Genomic DNA, 22,203 nt, shown 5'->3' with positions numbered 1-22,203 from the left:
TTCTATATAAAATTTAATATTTATATTTATTAATCATAATTAAGCTTATAATAAGACTTAAGATGTACACATGTTAATGTTTAATTTATCAAAAATATTTTAAAATTCTGTATAGAATCTTACGTTGTTTTATCTTATTTAATTATAATTTATATTTATTAATGTGATAAGAAAATGGAAGATGTAGAAATTATAATGTTTTAATTTATCAACAAATATTTTTGGATGATGTGGAGAGGAAGTAAATTCTTTTCTACGTGAATAATTTAATATAAATTAATTTTGAATTATAATTAAATTCATAGTAAAATGGGAGGAGATTTAGAAATATTAATATTTAATTTACCAGAAATATTTTTTTAATGTTTAGAGAGGAAATAAGCTTCTTTTATGTAGAAATGTTAACATATTTTTATATAAAAGTTAACATTTGTACTTAATTATAGTTTATATTTATTAATGATAATTAAGCTTATAATGAAACTGAAGATGAAATATTAACATTTAATTTACCAGAAATATTTTAAATTGTTTAGAGAGGAAATAAGCTTCTACATAATTTGTATAAAATTTAATAATTGTATTTAATTATAATTATATTTATTATGATAATTAAGCTTATAATAAAAGTAAAGATGTGGAAATATTGATGCTGAATTTATCTCTGAGTGTTGTAGAAAGGAAATAAACGTCTTTTATATAAAAATTTAACATACTTTGTGAAATTTAAAACTGTAGAATGCATGAAATTCAAACTATCAAGTAATATTTCACGTTTTACAGCGAAGTTTTTTATCTCGAAAATTGGTTTTTTATTCTTTAAATCACGAGTATTCAACGTGACATGAGAGAAATAAAACTCGATAATTTTTTTAAAAAAATATTTCAAGATCTATATCAATTATACACATAAAATTATAAAAATAGAATTTATATACGATTAAAATATAAGATGTTTTATCAATTAAATTATCATTTTTAAACGATTTTCATAATTTAATATTTATAAATGAATAAATTATTTGAGTTTGATTAACGTAATAAAATAACATTTAAACATGGTTAATGTATTTAAATTATATTAAAGTCGATTATAATTGTTGATAATATTTATTTTTTAGTAATTAAATAATCGAATTTTTTTTTATTTTAATTTTTATTTTATTTTATTTTTTTCCTCTATGAAATCGATATTGACAAATCTTCGAATTTTCTCATTCCTTTAAAATTTAATGGAGCAAGGAACAATGATTAATTCTTATCCTCTTTGGTATTCGATGATATGTGTGGTTGAAAGAGGCTATGAAATGCTTTGTTTTCATTTCAACAACTTTCAACGCTTCAGAGAATACCAATTAGATATTTGACAATGAAATATGATGTCGAATTTTCAGCTGCCTTCTAAACACTCTTGTATAAAGTTGCTGAAATAATTTATATATATATATAAATACACAATAAAAAGTTTTTCTGGTTATTCTACATGCAGAAATGTAAGTAGAAAGATAAATTCCATTTTAAACTATTTCTAGAAAGCAGGAAAGCGATTTTTTCGTGTATATAACTCTAAAAAATGTTTTATTTTAGTCCCTAAAAATGAAGAAATATTAAAAATGTTAGAAGTAGGAATTTTTTAAGATATTTCTTAATATTTCAAGCACTAAATACCTTAAAATATTAAGTAATTTTGGCTTATTTTTAAGTACTAGATTGAGACTTATCCCATTTTAAATTGATCATCATTTACCTTACTCTATTATCTAATGTATTAACTGGGAAAATTATAATATTTTAAAGCATCTATAGGTTAAATAAGTCAACAATATTATTNTTTTATTTATTTATATATTAATACATGTTTGTAGTTATTAAGAGAAAGGAATTTTCGTATGCAAAAAAAAGAGTTTTCAAATAATTTACATTCAATGTATCCTCATTAAAGCTATCATTAAAATGCAAATATTTATGTAAAGTAAAGAGTAAGTTAAGTGAAGCATAGCACGAATTTAATCCATTTAATGACACTGTAAATAATTTTTCGCCTTTAAACAGTAAATTTATTTTTATATTCTTAATAAAACATAAAGAACATTTACAGCATAACATTTATATCAATATAAGATACATTACTATGTAAGTTTATAAATTTTTATATCAAAAATATACTTTTACTGTTATAAAAAATAATAAGTTTAATTTTTTAAAGGTGTAAATGATGATGAATATGATGATAATGTTACATTAAATTTAAGACATACCAAAAGGATCGAAAGAGAAAAAATTGAATGATAAATTTAACTTAAATATAGTTTATTAAAGTCTAAAACCGTTAAAATAGAATATAATCGATAGAAAAATACGTAATAAACGGGAAATACTATAAAATTTTCATTATATACAAACTTTCGAAGCGTGACAAATGTATAAAGTCGAATTAAGTAAGACTCATCCCACTTTTAAAAAAGGGATTTTCAGTAAAAAATTAAATAATAATTTAATTAAATACAATTTTAAATCATTTATTAAAGAGTAAAATACGTTAATAATATATTTAAAATTAAGTATAATTAACAGGAAATAATTATAAATAATTTTTATTAAGGATAGACTTTTGTAGAGTGATAAGGATTAACTCGAATTCAAACTTTAAAAAAAGCAATTTTTGGGGAAAATTATATTTAATAATGCTTAAAATGATTTATTAATGAATAAAAACATTAATAACGCATTTAAATTATAAAAAATAATATAAAATAAACAGGAAATATTATAAAATTTTCATCACGTATCAGATCTTTGAAGAGTGATAAAGAATACACCAAATTTAAGAAGGGCTTCGAATTAAGATACACCCCAATATGTAAAAATATATATATATTAAATTCGAGATAATGCATTATAAGCAGGAAAAAAACCCCATTATAAAAGTTTAATTTAATTTAACAACTTATTCTAAGTAGCCTTGGGTAAATTGTTAAATTTATGGCTTATGACAGTGATTTTTATATTTGACTATTTATGTAATGTTACATTAAATAAGACGAAGAAAAATAATAATAATAATTTAAAATATGTCTAACCTATATTTTTAAAAACTAAGAATCTATAAGAAAATAAATAAATTTTTTTATTTAAAAAAAATCATTAAAATGAGTTTTTAAAATTATTTTATAACTTATAAGTAGAAGATTTATGGGTGATTATGGAAGGTTTTTAAGCATAAAAATAAGATTTAATTTATTATAAATGTATAACAATATGCCATGTTTTATATGCTTTATAATTTAAGAACGATTTCAATCGAGTTTATAACAATCAAAAATAATTTTTGTCTATAACAAGTTATGGAGAAAGTAAAAAAAATGAAAGTTGAATAAACCGCTTAATTAAATGACAATGAATAAAAAATGAAGAGAGAAACTTCTTTCATCTAATATAACTCGATGTTCTAGAACTGATACTTCACAGAAGAGCGAAAAATGCCGTAGGAAAGGAATCAACATGGCTTCAGAGAAGTCATCATCAGAACTGATGATAAAAGAAAAAAAAACTTGCAGGGTCAAAGAAACATATTAAAAGGATAGGAAGAAATCATATATCTTCAGGAAGAGGAAAATGGAACTGGAATATAACAATGAATCTAAGTAGAAAAAACTGTGTGAAGTACTAGCAAAATTATTATTTGATAAAGACAGGATTAGATTAAACGTGAAAGGTATAAAATATAGTTGAAGGGTATCTCTATAATATATGACACCTTTTACAATGATTGCAGTGGTGAGTGAAGTATTTTTTAACTTAAAAAAGAAATGAATAAAGCTGTCATACAGCCCTTAAACGATTTCTTATACCACACCACATATATATTTAAAATTTTTTTCTGGAAACCTTCTAACGAAGTTTTAAATCAGGAAAAAATATAGGTTATAAATATTAAAACCGTCTTTTAAAATATATATATATATAAAGAAATCTCTCACGTTACTTCAGGCAAAATCGCGACTATCCTTAAATATCTTGAGGTAAATTGAAGATATATTATTAAGGAAAAATTAATTTTGTTATTAATGAAAAATAAAAATATAATAATAATAAATTATTTAATGTCGTGTAAATTTAAATGAAATTCTTGATAAGAAATAAACTATAAATCTCGTACGAGATATCAATAACTAATCAACTATCGAATTATCGATAGTAATTAAGCTTACAGTCCAATTATAGATTTATCTAAAAATAATTATGGAGAATCCTAGAAAATAGGTTAGTTAAAGTGATGGAGGGGAGGAAAATCTATCACAACGCCATCTGCTGATAGATTCCAGAATTATGCATTTGGCTTCAGTCGCAATTTAGTGTTATTGTGTCGGCTTCTTTTGATCATTTTCGACANATCGTACAGATTATAAATAATGTTTGGATAATCTGGGTTGGGCCAACAATTCCTCTTTGAGAGTTCGTGATCTATAAATAGAACGGATCAAAAATGATCCATTCTATCGTGCTCACTTTACATCTACAAACCAATTACACGAAAGAGTAAACCAATAAGTCCAATTATAGCAATTATTCTGGAAGGTGTATTCCTCTACATTATCTATAAATAATATCTCAATTACCATAATAATGTTAGAAAAAAAAGCTAATATTTACCTGTTAAAAAAAAAGAATCTATAAAATTTAGTATTTAAAATATATAATTTTCTTTTATTTAGATTCTACAACTAAATGATTATTATAGATTTTAATGGTGTAGATGAAGAGGAAGTGTGAGAAAATGATCAATTTTGATGAAATATTTAAAAAGAATCGATGTTCCAGCGATTGAAATGTTGTAAAATATAAAATTTTGAAGGTATTTTTTTTTTCGTTTAACCACGTGAAATTTTTCAAATAAAGAGTTAAAAATGCAATAAAGCTATTGTTACATTTGAACTGACCTAGACGTACTAGTACAGAGGTTTCGCCGCCAGATCGATTAACATGGCAGAACAGACCCAACGTGGCGCCACTCCGTCTTATACCCATAATTCCCTAGTTTTCTACATCACCCGAATTTCTATTTTGTCAATATGTCAAAAAAAAAAATTTACATGGAAAGTTTATCGAGTCATATTCGCATGACGTCTCCTGTTAACGATATACACAAAAATCACGTCATAATAGAAAGCTTGTAAAATCTATGACCCTGTTTTTTACTGCCCCCAACTTAATTATATATTCATAGATAACGTTAGAGTGCATAAAATTTTACAGGTGTTCTTATAACGTACTGTTAGGAACAGGTGTTAAGTGATCGTATATATGTCATCGACCTTCAGTTTAGTCTGTGTGAGTTTCTGTCTACTAAACAATATGAATATGAATACGATACAGAATGAATAATTATGTAAATATTCGCATTCCTTTATGAACAATACATTTTTATTTTATCTTATTTTTTTTATTTTCTAGCGGATAATAATGTTTTGTATGAAAATAACGGTAAAAATACCAGAAAAATTCAATTCTTTATTGTTATCGGATCGGTTTGTGTTGAAATTTTATGCGCTGGAAAATATTTAATTAGAATTTGTATTCTGTACTTAATTTGATACATTAAAATGTTCTCATTAATGATCAATAATTGTTTAAATATAAATAAATAATTAATTATAATCGTTTCCTCAATTAAAAAATATTATTTGGGACATAAATTCGACCTTTTTTTTGATGTTTTTTTTAGGGCTTAAAAATGAAATATTTAATTTCGTAACAAATAAAATTCGATTTATTTCTAAATTTCCTGCATTTTTCATCGTTTAAAAATGTAAAATTATTATATTACTTTACGAAAAATTGGAAGAATTGTTAAGCAATCTCGATGACACGAACAAATCTTTACAAATAACAAGTCAATTTTAGAAAGATTTAAACAATATATATGACACATTTTATGTATAAAAATAAACATAAATTGGTGAGTCATGTCTTTAAAATATTTTTAATATTACGAATATTTGAATTAAAATTTTAAAATAATAATAATAATAATAAATATTTTTTAATCAGCTTTTAACCGTGTAATTATATACAGTATAAATTTTTTTTTTGTTTCTTTATTTTGTCACGAACAGATAAAGATTTTCAAGTCATGCTTATAATGTGAATAATGCTGGATGACCAGTCATGCTTCCTTATTCAATTCCACGTTCAATGATCAAGGTTCTGTCCATAAAGACAGGATATGAAATTTATTTTAGTCTTTATAACACTTTATTGACGTTAGATATCAATTGTTAAAGGAATTTTAGAAGCGAATTCCTTATTAAAAACAATATAAAAATATTTATTAAAAAAAAAAAAAAACACTAATTATATTATCCTTTGAGTCATTTCATTGTTTTTCCTGGTATACCTTTTCATTGTTTATAAAAATAAAACTATTTGTTAATGATTTGTTAACGTTAATTCCACGAATGCTTGTTTAATTTTCTTTGTTACATAGCAAATATTTCTTTGCTTAATCTTACGATTATGCAATTTATTATGTATAGCTTGAACTAGTTAATTGTTTTATTTATTTATTTATATTATTTTTTCAAGTGGTTCTTACGTGGAAACAACATTTAAAAATGCTTGTTAATGCCGACCTAGAGAAAATCATTGAAGTAAAACACGATCTCAAGTTCTGTGACCTCTCTCGTACTTTAGGGTCATACATTAAGTAGCAGTCGTGATCTCAGCAAAGACCTTAAGTCTAAAAACTTTAAATTAAAAATCGCTCCTGTGTTCTTAACACATTTCTAATCATCCTCAAAGCTAAAAAAATTAATCATTTCTCAAGCGGTTTAATGTTACTAATTATAATATCAATCCCGTTTATCGTACAGATTAAAACGTATTTTATTTATATTAATTAATTAATTCGCTTAAAATTTATTTATAAGTAATTAAATTAAATTCCTGAAAATATTACTTTAAAATTATTTACTTATTTATATAATTAGAATGGCGGAAGATCCGTTTTAAAAATCATTATTTGCATATTGTTGTACTATTGTTCTGGCACAGTTCTTTCTCGAGGGCACTAGATACTTTTTCCTTTCCATCAACTATTGATAAAATGCCTCCAGCAGTAACGAATCCCAACTGGAACCGGATGACCTAAAAATACTCGATAAGAAATGGTGAAGCATCACGCTACCGCGGGATACACATTAAAATATAATGCATACGTATGTATATATTCATAAAAAAATAATAATAATAAGCAAAAATTGCGATTTTATTGTATCGAAATTTATGAAGAGACAATTAAGAAAAGTTATATAACTTCTACATGTATACACGTAATTAAAAGATGGCTGAAAGGATGCATGTTATTACAACGAGGATGATTCATAAATAGTTATAAAATATCTTCAAAATATGCTAAATTTATTACATTTTTTTCATATTTTTTTAATATAAAAACCTTTTTAAAAGGTTAAATTTGAAAAATTCAACTTAATTTCGATATTTTTAAGCATTAAAAATTGCTTTAAGACGAATAACTTTAACACGTTTTTTGTACGCTAAAATAAAGGATTTAAATTTGTTTTTTCATATTTTATATAATTTATTCTCCCCTAAAATATATCATTTTTAAAACATTTTTAACTTATAAAAATGTCTCAATGACTTATATTTTCAATTATCATAAGTAGATTATATTTTTATATAAACAGATAAAACCGTACGTTCGTATGTCTGAAAATCTTAAAATATCACAAAATTGAGTAACTGAAAATTAAAAATATTTTAAAATATAAAAAAAGAAATATGAATGATTAAGAATTATTTTAAAAAATTTCCATGTCATTTCTATAGTTGTGAATCTTTTATACGCAGTGTAATGGAATTACATAAATTCTATCACGTCTTAGTGTGGGTGGAATTATTAACACCTGCCACCATTTAAAATAAAATAAAATAAAATAAATTACGTAAGAAAAAGTTCACAGTCTCTAAACAAAAGGTTAAATCTTCTATCTTGTAGCATATGACATAATGTTTTTAATTATAATATTTCGTAAAATACAATTCAATTCAATGCAAAGTAACCTATAAAATTTATAGTTACGTAACTTGACAAGTCAATTTTAAAGGAAAAAAATAAAAAATAAAATAAAAATTAAAGAAGAGAAAAACAATTAACTAAACAAGAATTAAATCTAAATGTAAATGAAACCCTATTTGAATTATTTATGTATATAGAAAAGTAAGAATCAATAAGTGCAAATAAAACTGAATCAGTGATAATTACTAAACAAATAACATTGAGATGCTATCTTTCTTATTGTCGGAATGAATTAACTAACATTCTTCTGGAACTTGGCCAACCAAGGGTTGTGTATAAGACGAAAATCTTTCTGGAACTCAATGTTTTCTTAGGAAATCAATACAACTACTATTCGATTTAGTAGGAGAAAAGATTAAAAAGTATATACTTTTATTGATAACTCGATTGTGTAACAGGAGCATGATCTAGTTAAATGTAATTAAAGCTGTCTTACGGAACGTTTATATTTGTTAATGGTAATTAAATTTACAATAAAACGGAAGAAGATGGAGAAATGTTAATGTTTAATTTATCAAAAATATTTTTAAATGTTGTAGGAAGGAAATAAAATTCTGCATACAATCTAATTTTGTTTTAAATTCTTTAATTATAATTTATATTTTATTAATGGTAATTAAAGTGATAGTAAAGTGGATGATGATAGAAATGGTAATATTTAATTTACCAAAAATACTTTAGAAAGATTTTTCTATATAAAATTTAATATTTATATTTATTAATCATAATTAAGCTTATAATAAGACTTAAGATGTACACATGTTAATGTTTAATTTATCAAAAATATTTTAAAATTCTGTATAGAATCTTACGTTGTTTTATCTTATTTAATTATAATTTATATTTATTAATGTGATAAGAAAATGGAAGATGTAGAAATTATAATGTTTTAATTTATCAACAAATATTTTTGGATGATGTGGAGAGGAAGTAAATTCTTTTCTACGTGAATAATTTAATATAAATTAATTTTGAATTATAATTAAATTCATAGTAAAATGGGAGGAGATTTAGAAATATTAATATTTAATTTACCAGAAATATTTTTTTAATGTTTAGAGAGGAAATAAGCTTCTTTTATGTAGAAATGTTAACATATTTTTATATAAAAGTTAACATTTGTACTTAATTATAGTTTATATTTATTAATGATAATTAAGCTTATAATGAAACTGAAGATGAAATATTAACATTTAATTTACCAGAAATATTTTAAATTGTTTAGAGAGGAAATAAGCTTCTACATAATTTGTATAAAATTTAATAATTGTATTTAATTATAATTATATTTATTATGATAATTAAGCTTATAATAAAAGTAAAGATGTGGAAATATTGATGCTGAATTTATCTCTGAGTGTTGTAGAAAGGAAATAAACGTCTTTTATATAAAAATTTAACATACTTTGTGAAATTTAAAACTGTAGAATGCATGAAATTCAAACTATCAAGTAATATTTCACGTTTTACAGCGAAGTTTTTTATCTCGAAAATTGGTTTTTTATTCTTTAAATCACGAGTATTCAACGTGACATGAGAGAAATAAAACTCGATAATTTTTTTAAAAAAATATTTCAAGATCTATATCAATTATACACATAAAATTATAAAAATAGAATTTATATACGATTAAAATATAAGATGTTTTATCAATTAAATTATCATTTTTAAACGATTTTCATAATTTAATATTTATAAATGAATAAATTATTTGAGTTTGATTAACGTAATAAAATAACATTTAAACATGGTTAATGTATTTAAATTATATTAAAGTCGATTATAATTGTTGATAATATTTATTTTTTAGTAATTAAATAATCGAATTTTTTTTTATTTTAATTTTTATTTTATTTTATTTTTTTCCTCTATGAAATCGATATTGACAAATCTTCGAATTTTCTCATTCCTTTAAAATTTAATGGAGCAAGGAACAATGATTAATTCTTATCCTCTTTGGTATTCGATGATATGTGTGGTTGAAAGAGGCTATGAAATGCTTTGTTTTCATTTCAACAACTTTCAACGCTTCAGAGAATACCAATTAGATATTTGACAATGAAATATGATGTCGAATTTTCAGCTGCCTTCTAAACACTCTTGTATAAAGTTGCTGAAATAATTTATATATATATATTTTCTTCCTTTATCGTTTCACTATGATAAGTATTATACGAGTTGAACATTTTGATAATTTATAATGCAGCTATATATAAAATTTCATAAGTTTTACTAATGAAGATCCATTGAAATGGTAGGTTTTTAAATTACCTTTTTGAAATCTTTGATGCAGAAAATGTCAGTTATCACTTCTTCTAACATAAAATAACTATAAAATAGAATATTATAGAATAGAATTACGGTTTTACGATTTAAAAAAATATATATATATTGCTATAGTAATAAGTATCAATATGTATATATATATTGAAATGGTGTATTGATAGACAGAATTGAATTTATTGAATTATTTTTCAGACCATTTTGGAAATGGAAAGGTATCTGAAGGACGAACCAAAGAGTAGAACGAGGAAGCACGTCCCAAACACCTCTACCAGTTCACAGTGGGATATATTGGGCCTACCGAAGAGCCATGATTTCTCTGAAGAGAACGATTATGTTAAATCAGAACCGGAAGATGCTTCATCGCTAGGTATGGAGAGCTGCAGCAATAGTAACACGACAGATAGTGGAAACAGTAGCGGAGGAGAGGATCATCTCAGCGTTTCTGACTTGGATTTCACGGAGCGCCCATTAGACTGCATTACAACATTAACACACGATAGGGACCTTGTGGTTAAGACATCAAAAGTGTCTAACGGTATAACTGTTAAGGGGAAAAGTTACATCTCTCCAACCTTCTATGCAGATGTTTTGACAGTAACTCTAGCGCCGAGGAATGGCTCTTTAACACCTCCTTCTTCTCCGGAAGATGCGGCAAATCAGAATAGTGGTGCTACGGTACAATTATCTATTAGTAAAGGTTCATTACAACGGAATAATCAATTGACAAATTCTATGGTTCCAATGACATTGGCTACTAAGTCTTTGCCAGCATTGGTCACTCGGCCTAGGGGACATTTTGACGCGAATCCTGATAGTAAGAGGAGAATACATAAGTGCCAATTTAATGGATGTAAAAAAGTTTATACCAAATCATCGCATCTGAAAGCCCACCAAAGGACGCACACAGGTAATATTTAATATAAAAATGAAATTAATCTATAAAAATACTTTCGCTTTAATAAGGAAAATATATATATATATAAAGAAATCTCTCACGTTACTTCAGGCAAAATCGCGACTATCCTTAAATATCTTGAGGTAAATTGAAGATATATTATTAAGGAAAAATTAATTTTGTTATTAATGAAAAATAAAAATATAATAATAATAAATTATTTAATGTCGTGTAAATTTAAATGAAATTCTTGATAAGAAATAAACTATAAATCTCGTACGAGATATCAATAACTAATCAACTATCGAATTATCGATAGTAATTAAGCTTACAGTCCAATTATAGATTTATCTAAAAATAATTATGGAGAATCCTAGAAAATAGGTTAGTTAAAGTGATGGAGGGGAGGAAAATCTATCACAACGCCATCTGCTGATAGATTCCAGAATTATGCATTTGGCTTCAGTCGCAATTTAGTGTTATTGTGTCGGCTTCTTTTGATCATTTTCGACAAAGTGACTAAATATATATATATATATATAACTTGATCGACGTCGTTTTATTTGCGTTCGAAACGCATGCGGATGTTTAAAAATATGTCCTTGACTTCACTTCCGGCAATGACACACCGGATGTTTCAACATTGTTGTGTCCTCTTATAGACATTCCACCTGGGTCTTGTTTTGCTATTCATTCTTACATTAGAGACGTTAAAGATACTATATCTTGATTTTATTTAGCTTAAATCTTTATTATTCTTTCGAAGAAGTGTTATAAAACACTAGAAAACAGTCGATAGTAATGATATTTACAAGCATATTTTTTCTCCACTCCTCTCTTCCTTCTTCGAATATTCTTCCTTAAAAATTGATTTAGTGTAAACTCCATTCACGACATTCATATTACCATTATCTACTTTTGTTATCTTGGGTAATTAAAAGCAGTTTAAGACACTTATTTAATACGACGGATACATGACCTAATTTCTTATAAACTCGATTCCTTATTGTAATGAATGACCTGTCATCTACTAAATTTTCTTTCTAACTTTTTTAACTTTTTAATTAAGTAAATGAATAATAAACAGTTAAGTCCCAGTTAACTGATTATGAGATAACGGGCAATAATATTTAAAATATTTTTTTTTATTACTGTAATATACATATTATTATCATTACAATATTATTATTATAAATTATATAAAATGAGTGGAATTTTTTAAATAAAAATATCTTTTGTATAAACATATTTTTTTATCGTCCAAATAATTGTATATAATAAGAATAAACAGTAAAAAAGTTTAATAAAAAATTACTCAATTCTATATTTGAAATTTTAAAATGTGAAAAAGTAATCAATTTTCACGTTTATTTGTCAATTATTTCTTTTTAAATATTCGGTTTTATTTCATTACTTTAATTTATTTTGAAATGATATTGACAAGTCATTTCATTTAAAAATACTTTTTCTTTATGTCACATCCGGTGACATCATAGCACCCTTTAAACACTTCCTGAAATAGAAAGAACTGTGCATATGTCTGACTGAAACTTCTCCAGTTTAAAAATTAAAAAATTAAAAAATAATAATAATAAACGAATTTAAACGAAAATATACAAAAAAATTTTATAGATTATTGTTTATATTTTGAAATTTTTTAAATAATTAACTAGAATAAAATGGCGAAAAGAAATCCTTTCAAGGATATCTGCCATTAAAACTGAAAATACATCCTTACTCTACTTTGTACCTTGTACTTTATGTTGTGAAATTTGAGACGAATTATTTTACGAGTCAGACATTAGTTTTAGAAAAATGTACTGATGAAAAGAATAATTTAAAACTTTGATTTAAAATATCCTTCCTACAAATGTACTGTACATGCCACTTTTTTTTGTATATTATTCACTTTCCATACATTAAAAATGAGAAATTTAATATTGAATATATTTAAAGACGATTTTAATGAGGTTATAGATCCGAAAAGAAACGTGATTTTTTAATTATTTTTAGTGAAATTAAATTATCTTATTTAAAAAAAAAATACCTTGCCTTTCTCCATTGTTTCTGTATACACTTTCGTGAGTTCACATCGTTTTATGACTTCACGCTTATCTAATGTTGATATAAAATTATTATAGCCTAATAACTGGCATTAGTTATGCTTTGCTTCTTTCTTTTTTTTTATGATTTTTTAAAAAATAATTTGCCTCTTATATCTAGAATATTTTAAAATTTAGAAAATTCCTTTTTAGGATTTTGTTTATCTTGCTAAATTTGGATGAAAACTAATTATTAGCTAATTTTGATTCTTCTTGTTACACTAACTGGCTACTTACAAATATTAAAAATTTAATTACCTTTTTATAATTGTATATAATCGTCTTATTGACAAATTTATTCAATTCTAAAGTATCATATCCTCAGGTTACTGAATTATCCTTTTCATTTTAATTAATTGCAGTTTAGTTAAGGAATTTTTCATGTATTCAAATATCGATTTATTCTCTTTTAAACTTAAATATATTTATTTTAAATTAAATACGGACTTCGTTTAATTATAATAAATCTTTTTATTATTATTATTATTTGTTTAAATGTATATTTTATAAGCTTTATAAATATTTTAAATACAATTAATCAAGCTGTGATGTGAACAACTTAATTTATTTTTAAAATTTTGTGTGTGTATATATAGAATATATATATTTTTTAACACGTATAAATATTTATTATATAATTTGATTTACAATGTATGAAAGAAATCATTTTGTTTCATAAATTTTAAAAGAAATAAATAGTTAAATACAGCTCGAAAGTAATTAAAAAAGCTTGTTTAAACGTCTTGTATAAACAGTTATAAAGGATGACCTAAAAATCAGTTAACCGTTTTGAAAATTAAATTGGAATTAATTAACTAAATTAACTATAAATATAATTAACTCGATTATATTTTTATTATGTTTTTTTCTTTTAACCAATTTTGCAAAAGAAGAAACACGGTTAACTGACTTTTGAGCCTCCCTGTATATTAAAATCTAAGAAGTTTAATTAAATAATGAAAACTCAAATAAGGTGTTTGTACGGAGAAAACTAAAGAAAAAATTATTAATATTTTCGGGTTATGTATATTTATTTAGTCCCATAAAAATTAGGTTAATTTTCAAATCAACATAAAAGCTTATCGTTCAATTTTATGGCATTTGTATTGTACAAAGCAAGTATTTATGAAAATAGATATTTTCACAACATAGGATCATAAACGAGCGATAAAAAAAAATCCTTCTCCCCTAATCACGTGTATAATTCAGTAATCAGGAAGTAGAGTGGGTTGGTGTGTGAAAGAATAAGGTCACTTGTATCTTTCCGTTGACTCTTGTGACAGATGTCTGCACAATCGCCAGTTAGGTCTTACTTCCAGTATTAGTTTTTATGTTTCAAGCTGTAATTTTTTTTCTATTTTTTATATATATATTTCAGTTTGACCTCCAACATTGCGGGTTATCAAACTCTTTCCATAAAACCGACTCTCCATATGGAGAGAATTTGAAGTAAAATATAAGGTCGTCTTTTAAAGTATTCTAATTTATTTTGTTTTAAAATTAAAGATTCCTAACAACGATAAAGTATAATAAACTTAGTTTATATTCATTCCGCATCTTATAATCTTAAATTAGATGAATGGTTGCACTATGAATTTGTCCTTCACAACTATTATTTAGCTTTTGTTTCATGTTTTAGTACTCTTAAATTGTAAATACATTTTAAAGTAGAATTTCTTTTTTGAAATTTAGTAACCAAGTCATAGAGTATAAAAGTTCTAGATGGATCAGAAAGTGTTTCTTTTTTTTTTTTTGTTTCATTTTTCCATTCATTCTTAGTGGCATGTAGGTTAGAATACTAAATCTTCAGGCTAAACAGGTTCTTGCTATTGACGCAATACTAGATAAGGTGTTCTCCTCCACACTATCCTCTATAGACAAGAGGACACCTGCGAATCCAATTTTTCAGGTTCAATAACCTATATAAAGTTAGATATTAGTTTTTTACTTACAGACTACTGTGTGTACCCTAAACCTTATTTTATCTTTCAGCATCGTTTTATGGATAGAACAGCTTTTTAAAAATATGTATAATTTATGAATAGGTGACGTTAAAATTTACAAACTAAGCTCCACCTCACTACAAAATATTTTCCTTATTAGGAAATAAGGTTGTGTAGTAAAGTTAAAAGATAACATCAGCATTTCATTCATTTTTATCTTGTCCTAAATATAAAATTGTTTTTTTTTCTTGTTTTATTATATTTTTACATTATTTCATAGGGACAGGTTTACTAAATTACATAGTAATTTTTGTGGGTGATATTACATTTATTTTGATAAGATTATTTTCAATTTTATGGAGCTCGTTTATCATACGTACACACAGTAAAATATATTTATTACAGGTGAAATTTAATTTCTATACTTATCAAAATTGTAAATACTTAAGTATAAATTCTTTTTTTAATGTTGTAGATCTTGTTTTACTGTTATAAATTCTATCTTTAATATTCATAAATATGTATATATACCTGGATGTATTTTTAGTACAAGTTATGTAGATTGTTAGCATTATTATTTTTATTATACGAGCAATTAAAAATTCATTATGATTTATTTTAAAGAATGACTTAGTTAATTTTTAACATGAAATTTCAGAATTCTGAAACCGTAATATAGCTATTATCCATCAGTTTTAATGTTAAATATATGACCCGAATAATTTACACAATACCATTACAAATTTCGAAAGTCATATATAATGACAAAAATGTTTGTTAAAAATTATCTGTTAGCCTAAATCTATTTTATTTTAATAGCTTCTTTTAAAATGCAGATAAAGAAATATTGATTATGGACGTCAATAGCAATGGAGAATCATGGAGATTTAAGGACGTTGAACTCATACCAGATGTTGAATTTCTCTTCAATGATTACTTCATAGAAGTACAGTTCTTTACCAGATTGCATTTTCTTGTGATTTCTTTCGCTGCATGTGTCATATGCGAACAACATATAAATGAAATAGTCGCGTATCTAACATACTAATCTATCGATAATATATTTATTTTACACGTTTAATAATACATACAAAAGGAAGGAAATTAGTTTTATTAATTGTTAAATAGGTTAAATGTTTTATCATATTTTAATAATTAAAATAATAATAATCTATTCTGTACTGTTATATTATCAATTACTTAAACGATACTTTAAGAGTAGATGAGATTTCAAGTTAGATAAGGACGTGAAAGAACAGAATCGGATGTTCTTTAAGTACACTGAGGCTCACTAGAAAAAGAGAAAGACCTTGACTCCTAGGTCCCACTTATGTATGGGCCCCAATCTGCAGTTGGCATAATGTATAATGTATCTCAACGCTGTTTTTTTTTTTCTCCTAACGTTTCGTCATGTCTAAAGCACGAAAAGAACTCTAATGATTACTCATCGGGCATTATATTTAGTCATAAATAAATAAAATTAATTATTAGTAAGATAAATTAATAGATATTTGACAATTTCTTCGATGTTCAACAGTATGAAAGAGTCATTGTTCCTGACCTCGTATGATATATCCCGGAATTCGGTAATTATTATATGCAGTTTATCCTTATGACTAATATTAATGGTTTCAATTTTTAAAAGAACTTACACAGAACTAAACGAAAATTTCTCTTTTAGAATTAATAGAATTATTTTTATTTTTAAAAGCTAGTTCAGTCATCTCTTGTGCAATTAATTACCGTAATTTTGATATATTGTAAAAGTAATAAATAATAATAATAAAAAACAGATAAATTATCTTAAACTTTCCTACATTTTCACATCAATAAATATTCAATTTATATATATTTTCGTGAGTAATTATTTTTACTCTCTTTAATTACTCGAAAGAAACGTAAACGTTTTTGAAATATATTAGTGTTAATCCTATTAGTTATTTTTCCGCATGAATTCTTTTCACGTGCTGTTATTTTACCTATATACCATTGTTCCTGTGTGATCATGTATGAAATATGGTTTTACCAATATTACATCAGACAAGACATCATTCAGTTTCTTGAATCTTATTCTCATATATCAAAGTTGAGCTAACGTATTTGCTATACTATTGGCATCTTAATATACTTAGAAGATATATCATTTTACGCCTTTTTTATTGTCTCAATCATTTTAAAAATAGCTTTCTCTCCATAAGAAATTCATCATTAATCTTATCGTCACCCTTTTAAAATGTCTTTTCGAGTGTACGAACAGCTTTTTAAAGCGAATTTTCAATTCTTTCATCCCTGAAAACTTGTCATTATTTTTACTTCTTTCGTGCATTTTATAAGTAATTCTTACTGCCAAATTTTTCTGGTATATACATTTTTTTTTTAATTTGAAGAAATATGATAATTATTATGCTTCACATTACACATAATTAACAGAATAGGTTTGTATTTGAATGCATTAATAATAGTAATAAAAACTGGGGGAGAGACTATTAATAAAACACATTTTTAGCACCAAAAACATAACGTTTATGTTCATTTACAAGCAATTTTCTCACTATTGTTAGTTCTTTCTTAGTTATTTTCACATTTTTATGAACTTTCATCACGAATGTTTAACGTGCTCTTAAAGCCAACTTCTTATTAATGTAAGGAGGACATATTATTCTTGAAATTCTTAGGAAATAATTTTTTAAAAGCCTTTCAAAGTAGATTACATTTTTTCAAAAACTTAATGGAACGGAATACCAAACTGTTTTATATACTTAGTTTTTCTTTATTTTTTCCTACGTAATCCATCTTGATNTATATATACTTTAAAATATTCAATTTATATATAAATATAAAATAATTTTTAAATTATAAGTTTAATTAATTGAGGTCTTTCTTTTAATTTTTTAATAGGAGAAAAGCCATATAAGTGTTCCTGGGAAGGATGTGATTGGCGCTTCGCTCGATCAGATGAACTTACCAGACATTATCGGAAGCACACGGGTTCGAAGCCATTTAAATGTAGTCATTGTGATCGGTGCTTTTCACGGTCAGATCATTTGGCATTGCACATGAAGAGACATCAGTGAGTCATATGGAATCAGTCATTTCACTCATAATTCTGTAGAGATTGAATATTGTAATTCATTACAAGTGAAGCTGTCCCAAGAAAAAAAATTTACAAAAAAATTGAACTATTCCGGTTGAACTGATAAATCTCTCAATTATGAGATATCAAATCAACTATAAGTCGTAGTTTAGGATATTCACTGATCCATATAAAAATGCCCTCGATAACTTCATAACAATGTTCAAAATCATTCATTCGATTTATATTGTACCAACAAGAAAAATTGAGTCGATTATCCGATGTCGATTGTCTTTTAAATCGAACGTTTCTTTCCCCTCCTTTCCAGATAATTTATAATAATTGCCATTTTATATATCATATTATAATTTTTTTTTTTACATTTTTAGTAACACGAATCCTTCATATTTACGCATTTAATTTAATTTAAAAAGTTTTCCACATTTCTAGAATTTAATATTATTTTCCATTTACGTTATGACTTTTTTCTTTCTTTTTTTTTTCGTTCGTCTCCAATGAAACGTTGCCTGTGGCTCATCTGCTTAGTATACAAAATGAGAAAATCCTATTGACAAGTAATTTTTCATCTTTAATTTAATTTACTCCTCTACATCAATATGTGTTTCTATATCAATCATGATCCATAGAGAAATTTATTTGAATACATATTTTAATTCACTAAATTATGTTCTTTTCGGGTAGGGAGAGAAAGAATTTTTTCATTTTGTTCATATTTATTATTCTTGAAGTATAATAAATTCCTTAAAACACTTATCGAATCTCGCATCATCAGTTGAACTTATATCTTACTGTCTCATGAATATCAATCAGTTCCTCCTCCTCCTCCTCCTCTTCCTCCTCTCTCTGTTTAATTAAAATGTAGAACCGTATCATAGATTTTTCTTTTTCTATTTTTTCTACTCTTCTAAGTTTATAATGCACTTTTAATCACATTCTGTCTGCAACTATATAATAATAATAATAATTCTAGAATTTCAAATCAGTTGCTTAATAATAATTTTCTACTTTAAACTAAACACAATATTATAAACCAATTCTTTCGTTAATGATAATTTTATTTTAAACTTTCTTTAAGATTTAAATTCGTTCTTCATAAATGTTTCCATGTTTTTATATGAGTTTAAAAATTAAATAAATTTATAATTTAGATACAAGATGATTATAAATCCTTGTACAACTTTAATAGTTTTGTATGTGTATTTAATAAAAATCACTGTAAACTGCATGCAAAAAGGTTAATTCTTAAAGTGTCACAGCATCTCGTAACTGTTATACTCTTCTGTACTGCCAACCACAACACAAAATTAACATTTACTCTTATTGTCGTCGTTTTGAATAGGTTAAAGAATTTAAAAAATAAATTTAAATTATTTAACAAAAAAGCTGGCAACATTAATAGATTAAAACTTCAGAAATTAGACTTTTATATGCCATTTACAATGTATTTTTTACCACGTTTATATTCAGAGTTATTAAAGTTTAAAAATTGAGCGAAGACTATTCTGTGTCAACTAGATATTTAATTAAAATCAGTATTAAAATATTTAATTTATTTTAAAAAAATTTAAAAATTTTATTTAAACGCTGTTTATTTCTTATATATTAAATGCAATCTTTTCCAGAGCTGTTTTTTTATTTATTTATTTTTTAAAACCAGTTTTATATTGTATACAGGTACCACATTTTTACTATGTCCATTACATTAAAGCATCTTCAATTTTCGATAGTGAGTGAATAATCTACAAACATAAAAAAAAAAAATACATATACTTTCGTGCCATCAATGTATCTCGAGACGTGCCACGTCTAGAAAGAAAATGTGATAATAATAAAAATAAAAAATAAAATAAAGGCAACAAACACATCTTTCGAGGCGACAAAGCACTTTATTTTAAAAATTTAAAACACCCGGAATATATTAAAGTTAACAGAAATTTGGTACTGGAAGAACACCAAACAACTGCTGAAGTTCTTATAAAATACAGTGACGCGTTACAGCTTCATGGAGCCCAGGCAAATTTAAATTTGGGGTCCTCATATAGTGTTGACTTCAGACATTTTTCTTGGGGAAATATTTTCTTATAAAAGATTGGTTTGGGACCCCCCTTCTTGCTGGGGAACCCCTGACAATTGCATCTTTTGCTCATAGGATAACGCACCACCGATAAAATATATATACTTTAAAATATTCAATTTATATATAAATATAAAATAATTTTTAAATTATAAGTTTAATTAATTGAGGTCTTTCTTTTAATTTTTTAATAGGAGAAAAGCCATATAAGTGTTCCTGGGAAGGATGTGATTGGCGCTTCGCTCGATCAGATGAACTTACCAGACATTATCGGAAGCACACGGGTTCGAAGCCATTTAAATGTAGTCATTGTGATCGGTGCTTTTCACGGTCAGATCATTTGGCATTGCACATGAAGAGACATCAGTGAGTCATATGGAATCAGTCATTTCACTCATAATTCTGTAGAGATTGAATATTGTAATTCATTACAAGTGAAGCTGTCCCAAGAAAAAAAATTTACAAAAAAATTAACCAAAATTCAGTAAAACAATTTGCAGACTCTTCACTGCCTGACATTGTTGCAATGGATTATTTTCAAATTTTTAGCAAAAAATGTTTTTCTCTCCTTTTTTTATTCTACGCATTAAAAAAATATATTAAAAAAAATAAAAGACAAACGAGTGTAGTATAGAGGAAAACAAAATATATATATGGGGCACAGAGAATGAATTTTGTCAGTCCTGATTTAATTTCTGAATTTTTTCTATATATATATATATATAAAGCCTGTGCTTAGAAGATACAACGTGGAATACTAGAATGCCATTTTTACATCTAGTAACGCTCCATACTGCCTTCCATATCCATAGTCATCTTATGTTAGTATTGTGTGTGTTTTTTTCTATTATTATTATTATTATTATTATTATTATTATTAATATTATTATTATTATTATTATTTGTAATAATTATTCAGAACAAATTCAGGAATTTGTTTTTTTAAGAAAAAAATTTTTCAAATTTATTATATGATAAAAAGATTTTATATTCTAAGTTGAGTTTTACACTAAATTTTTGTAAATAGTGGACAAAAAAAAAGATAAACAAAAAAAAAAAATTAATAATAATTAGTGTTGATGTAGTTGCTAAAATGGCCGACAGGGGGTGCTATTGAAGTATGTATAAAGATGGTGTCAAGGTTCAATCTTCATTTTTTATGATAAAGAAGTTAAGGAACTTTATCATAAATTATCGGTTGATAAGCTTTTGATGTGAATTGGTTGAAAAATACTTTTAAAAAAATTAATTAAAATTATAATTTTAATAATAATAATAATGCTAAATTTCTATTTAAAAAATACGAACAAAAGTTATTTTTAAGTAAGCATTATAAAAAAAAAATATATTATCAAAAAGAAAAAATCTTATCGACCGTTAAGAGCTTTAGATGAATTCTCCTGTTTTTTTATTATGTTTACATTCTAAAAATTTCGCTTAACAGTTAAGTTTAAGTCAGAAAAAAAAAACTGTATTTAATCATTTCACCAATTCGTTAAAAGCGAATAAAAAAAAACTTAGATTAATTAGAACAAAAAAGTTTAAAAAATGAAGGAAAAAAAAAGATATTTTTATCGGTAAACTATGTTAAGAATTTTACTGCATGTTAAAAGTTTTCGAAACATATCTGTTATTAAAATAAAAATAAAGCTTCGCTGAGTGTCAGCTAAATTTTTATGAATTTTTGAATGATGATGAAATTTTAAAG

The 22,203-nt window shown here is 24.9% G+C and overlaps 1 protein-coding gene across 1 annotated transcript in view; it reads left to right on the top strand.

Annotated features, from left to right (window-relative positions):
- Positions 1 to 18,499, top strand: part of LOC111629529 (Krueppel-like factor 6) — a 54,983-nt gene extending 36,484 nt beyond the window's left edge. The window contains exons 2-3 of the mRNA XM_023373449.1: positions 10,580 to 11,294; positions 18,226 to 18,499. Of these exons, the coding sequence (XP_023229217.1) occupies positions 10,580 to 11,294; positions 18,226 to 18,401 (891 nt within the window). The 3' untranslated portion in view covers positions 18,402 to 18,499. The remainder of the gene's footprint in view (positions 1 to 10,579; positions 11,295 to 18,225) is intronic.
- Positions 18,500 to 22,203: the final 3,704 nt, after the last annotated feature.

Source organism: Centruroides sculpturatus, unplaced genomic scaffold, assembly GCF_000671375.1.
Source record: "Centruroides sculpturatus isolate CEXI.00-Female unplaced genomic scaffold, Cexi_2.0 scaffold73, whole genome shotgun sequence".
NCBI classification, from domain to species: domain Eukaryota; kingdom Metazoa; phylum Arthropoda; class Arachnida; order Scorpiones; family Buthidae; genus Centruroides; species Centruroides sculpturatus.
Note: the sequence above shows the minus strand (reverse complement) of the source record. Positions and strands in the feature narration are given on the sequence as shown.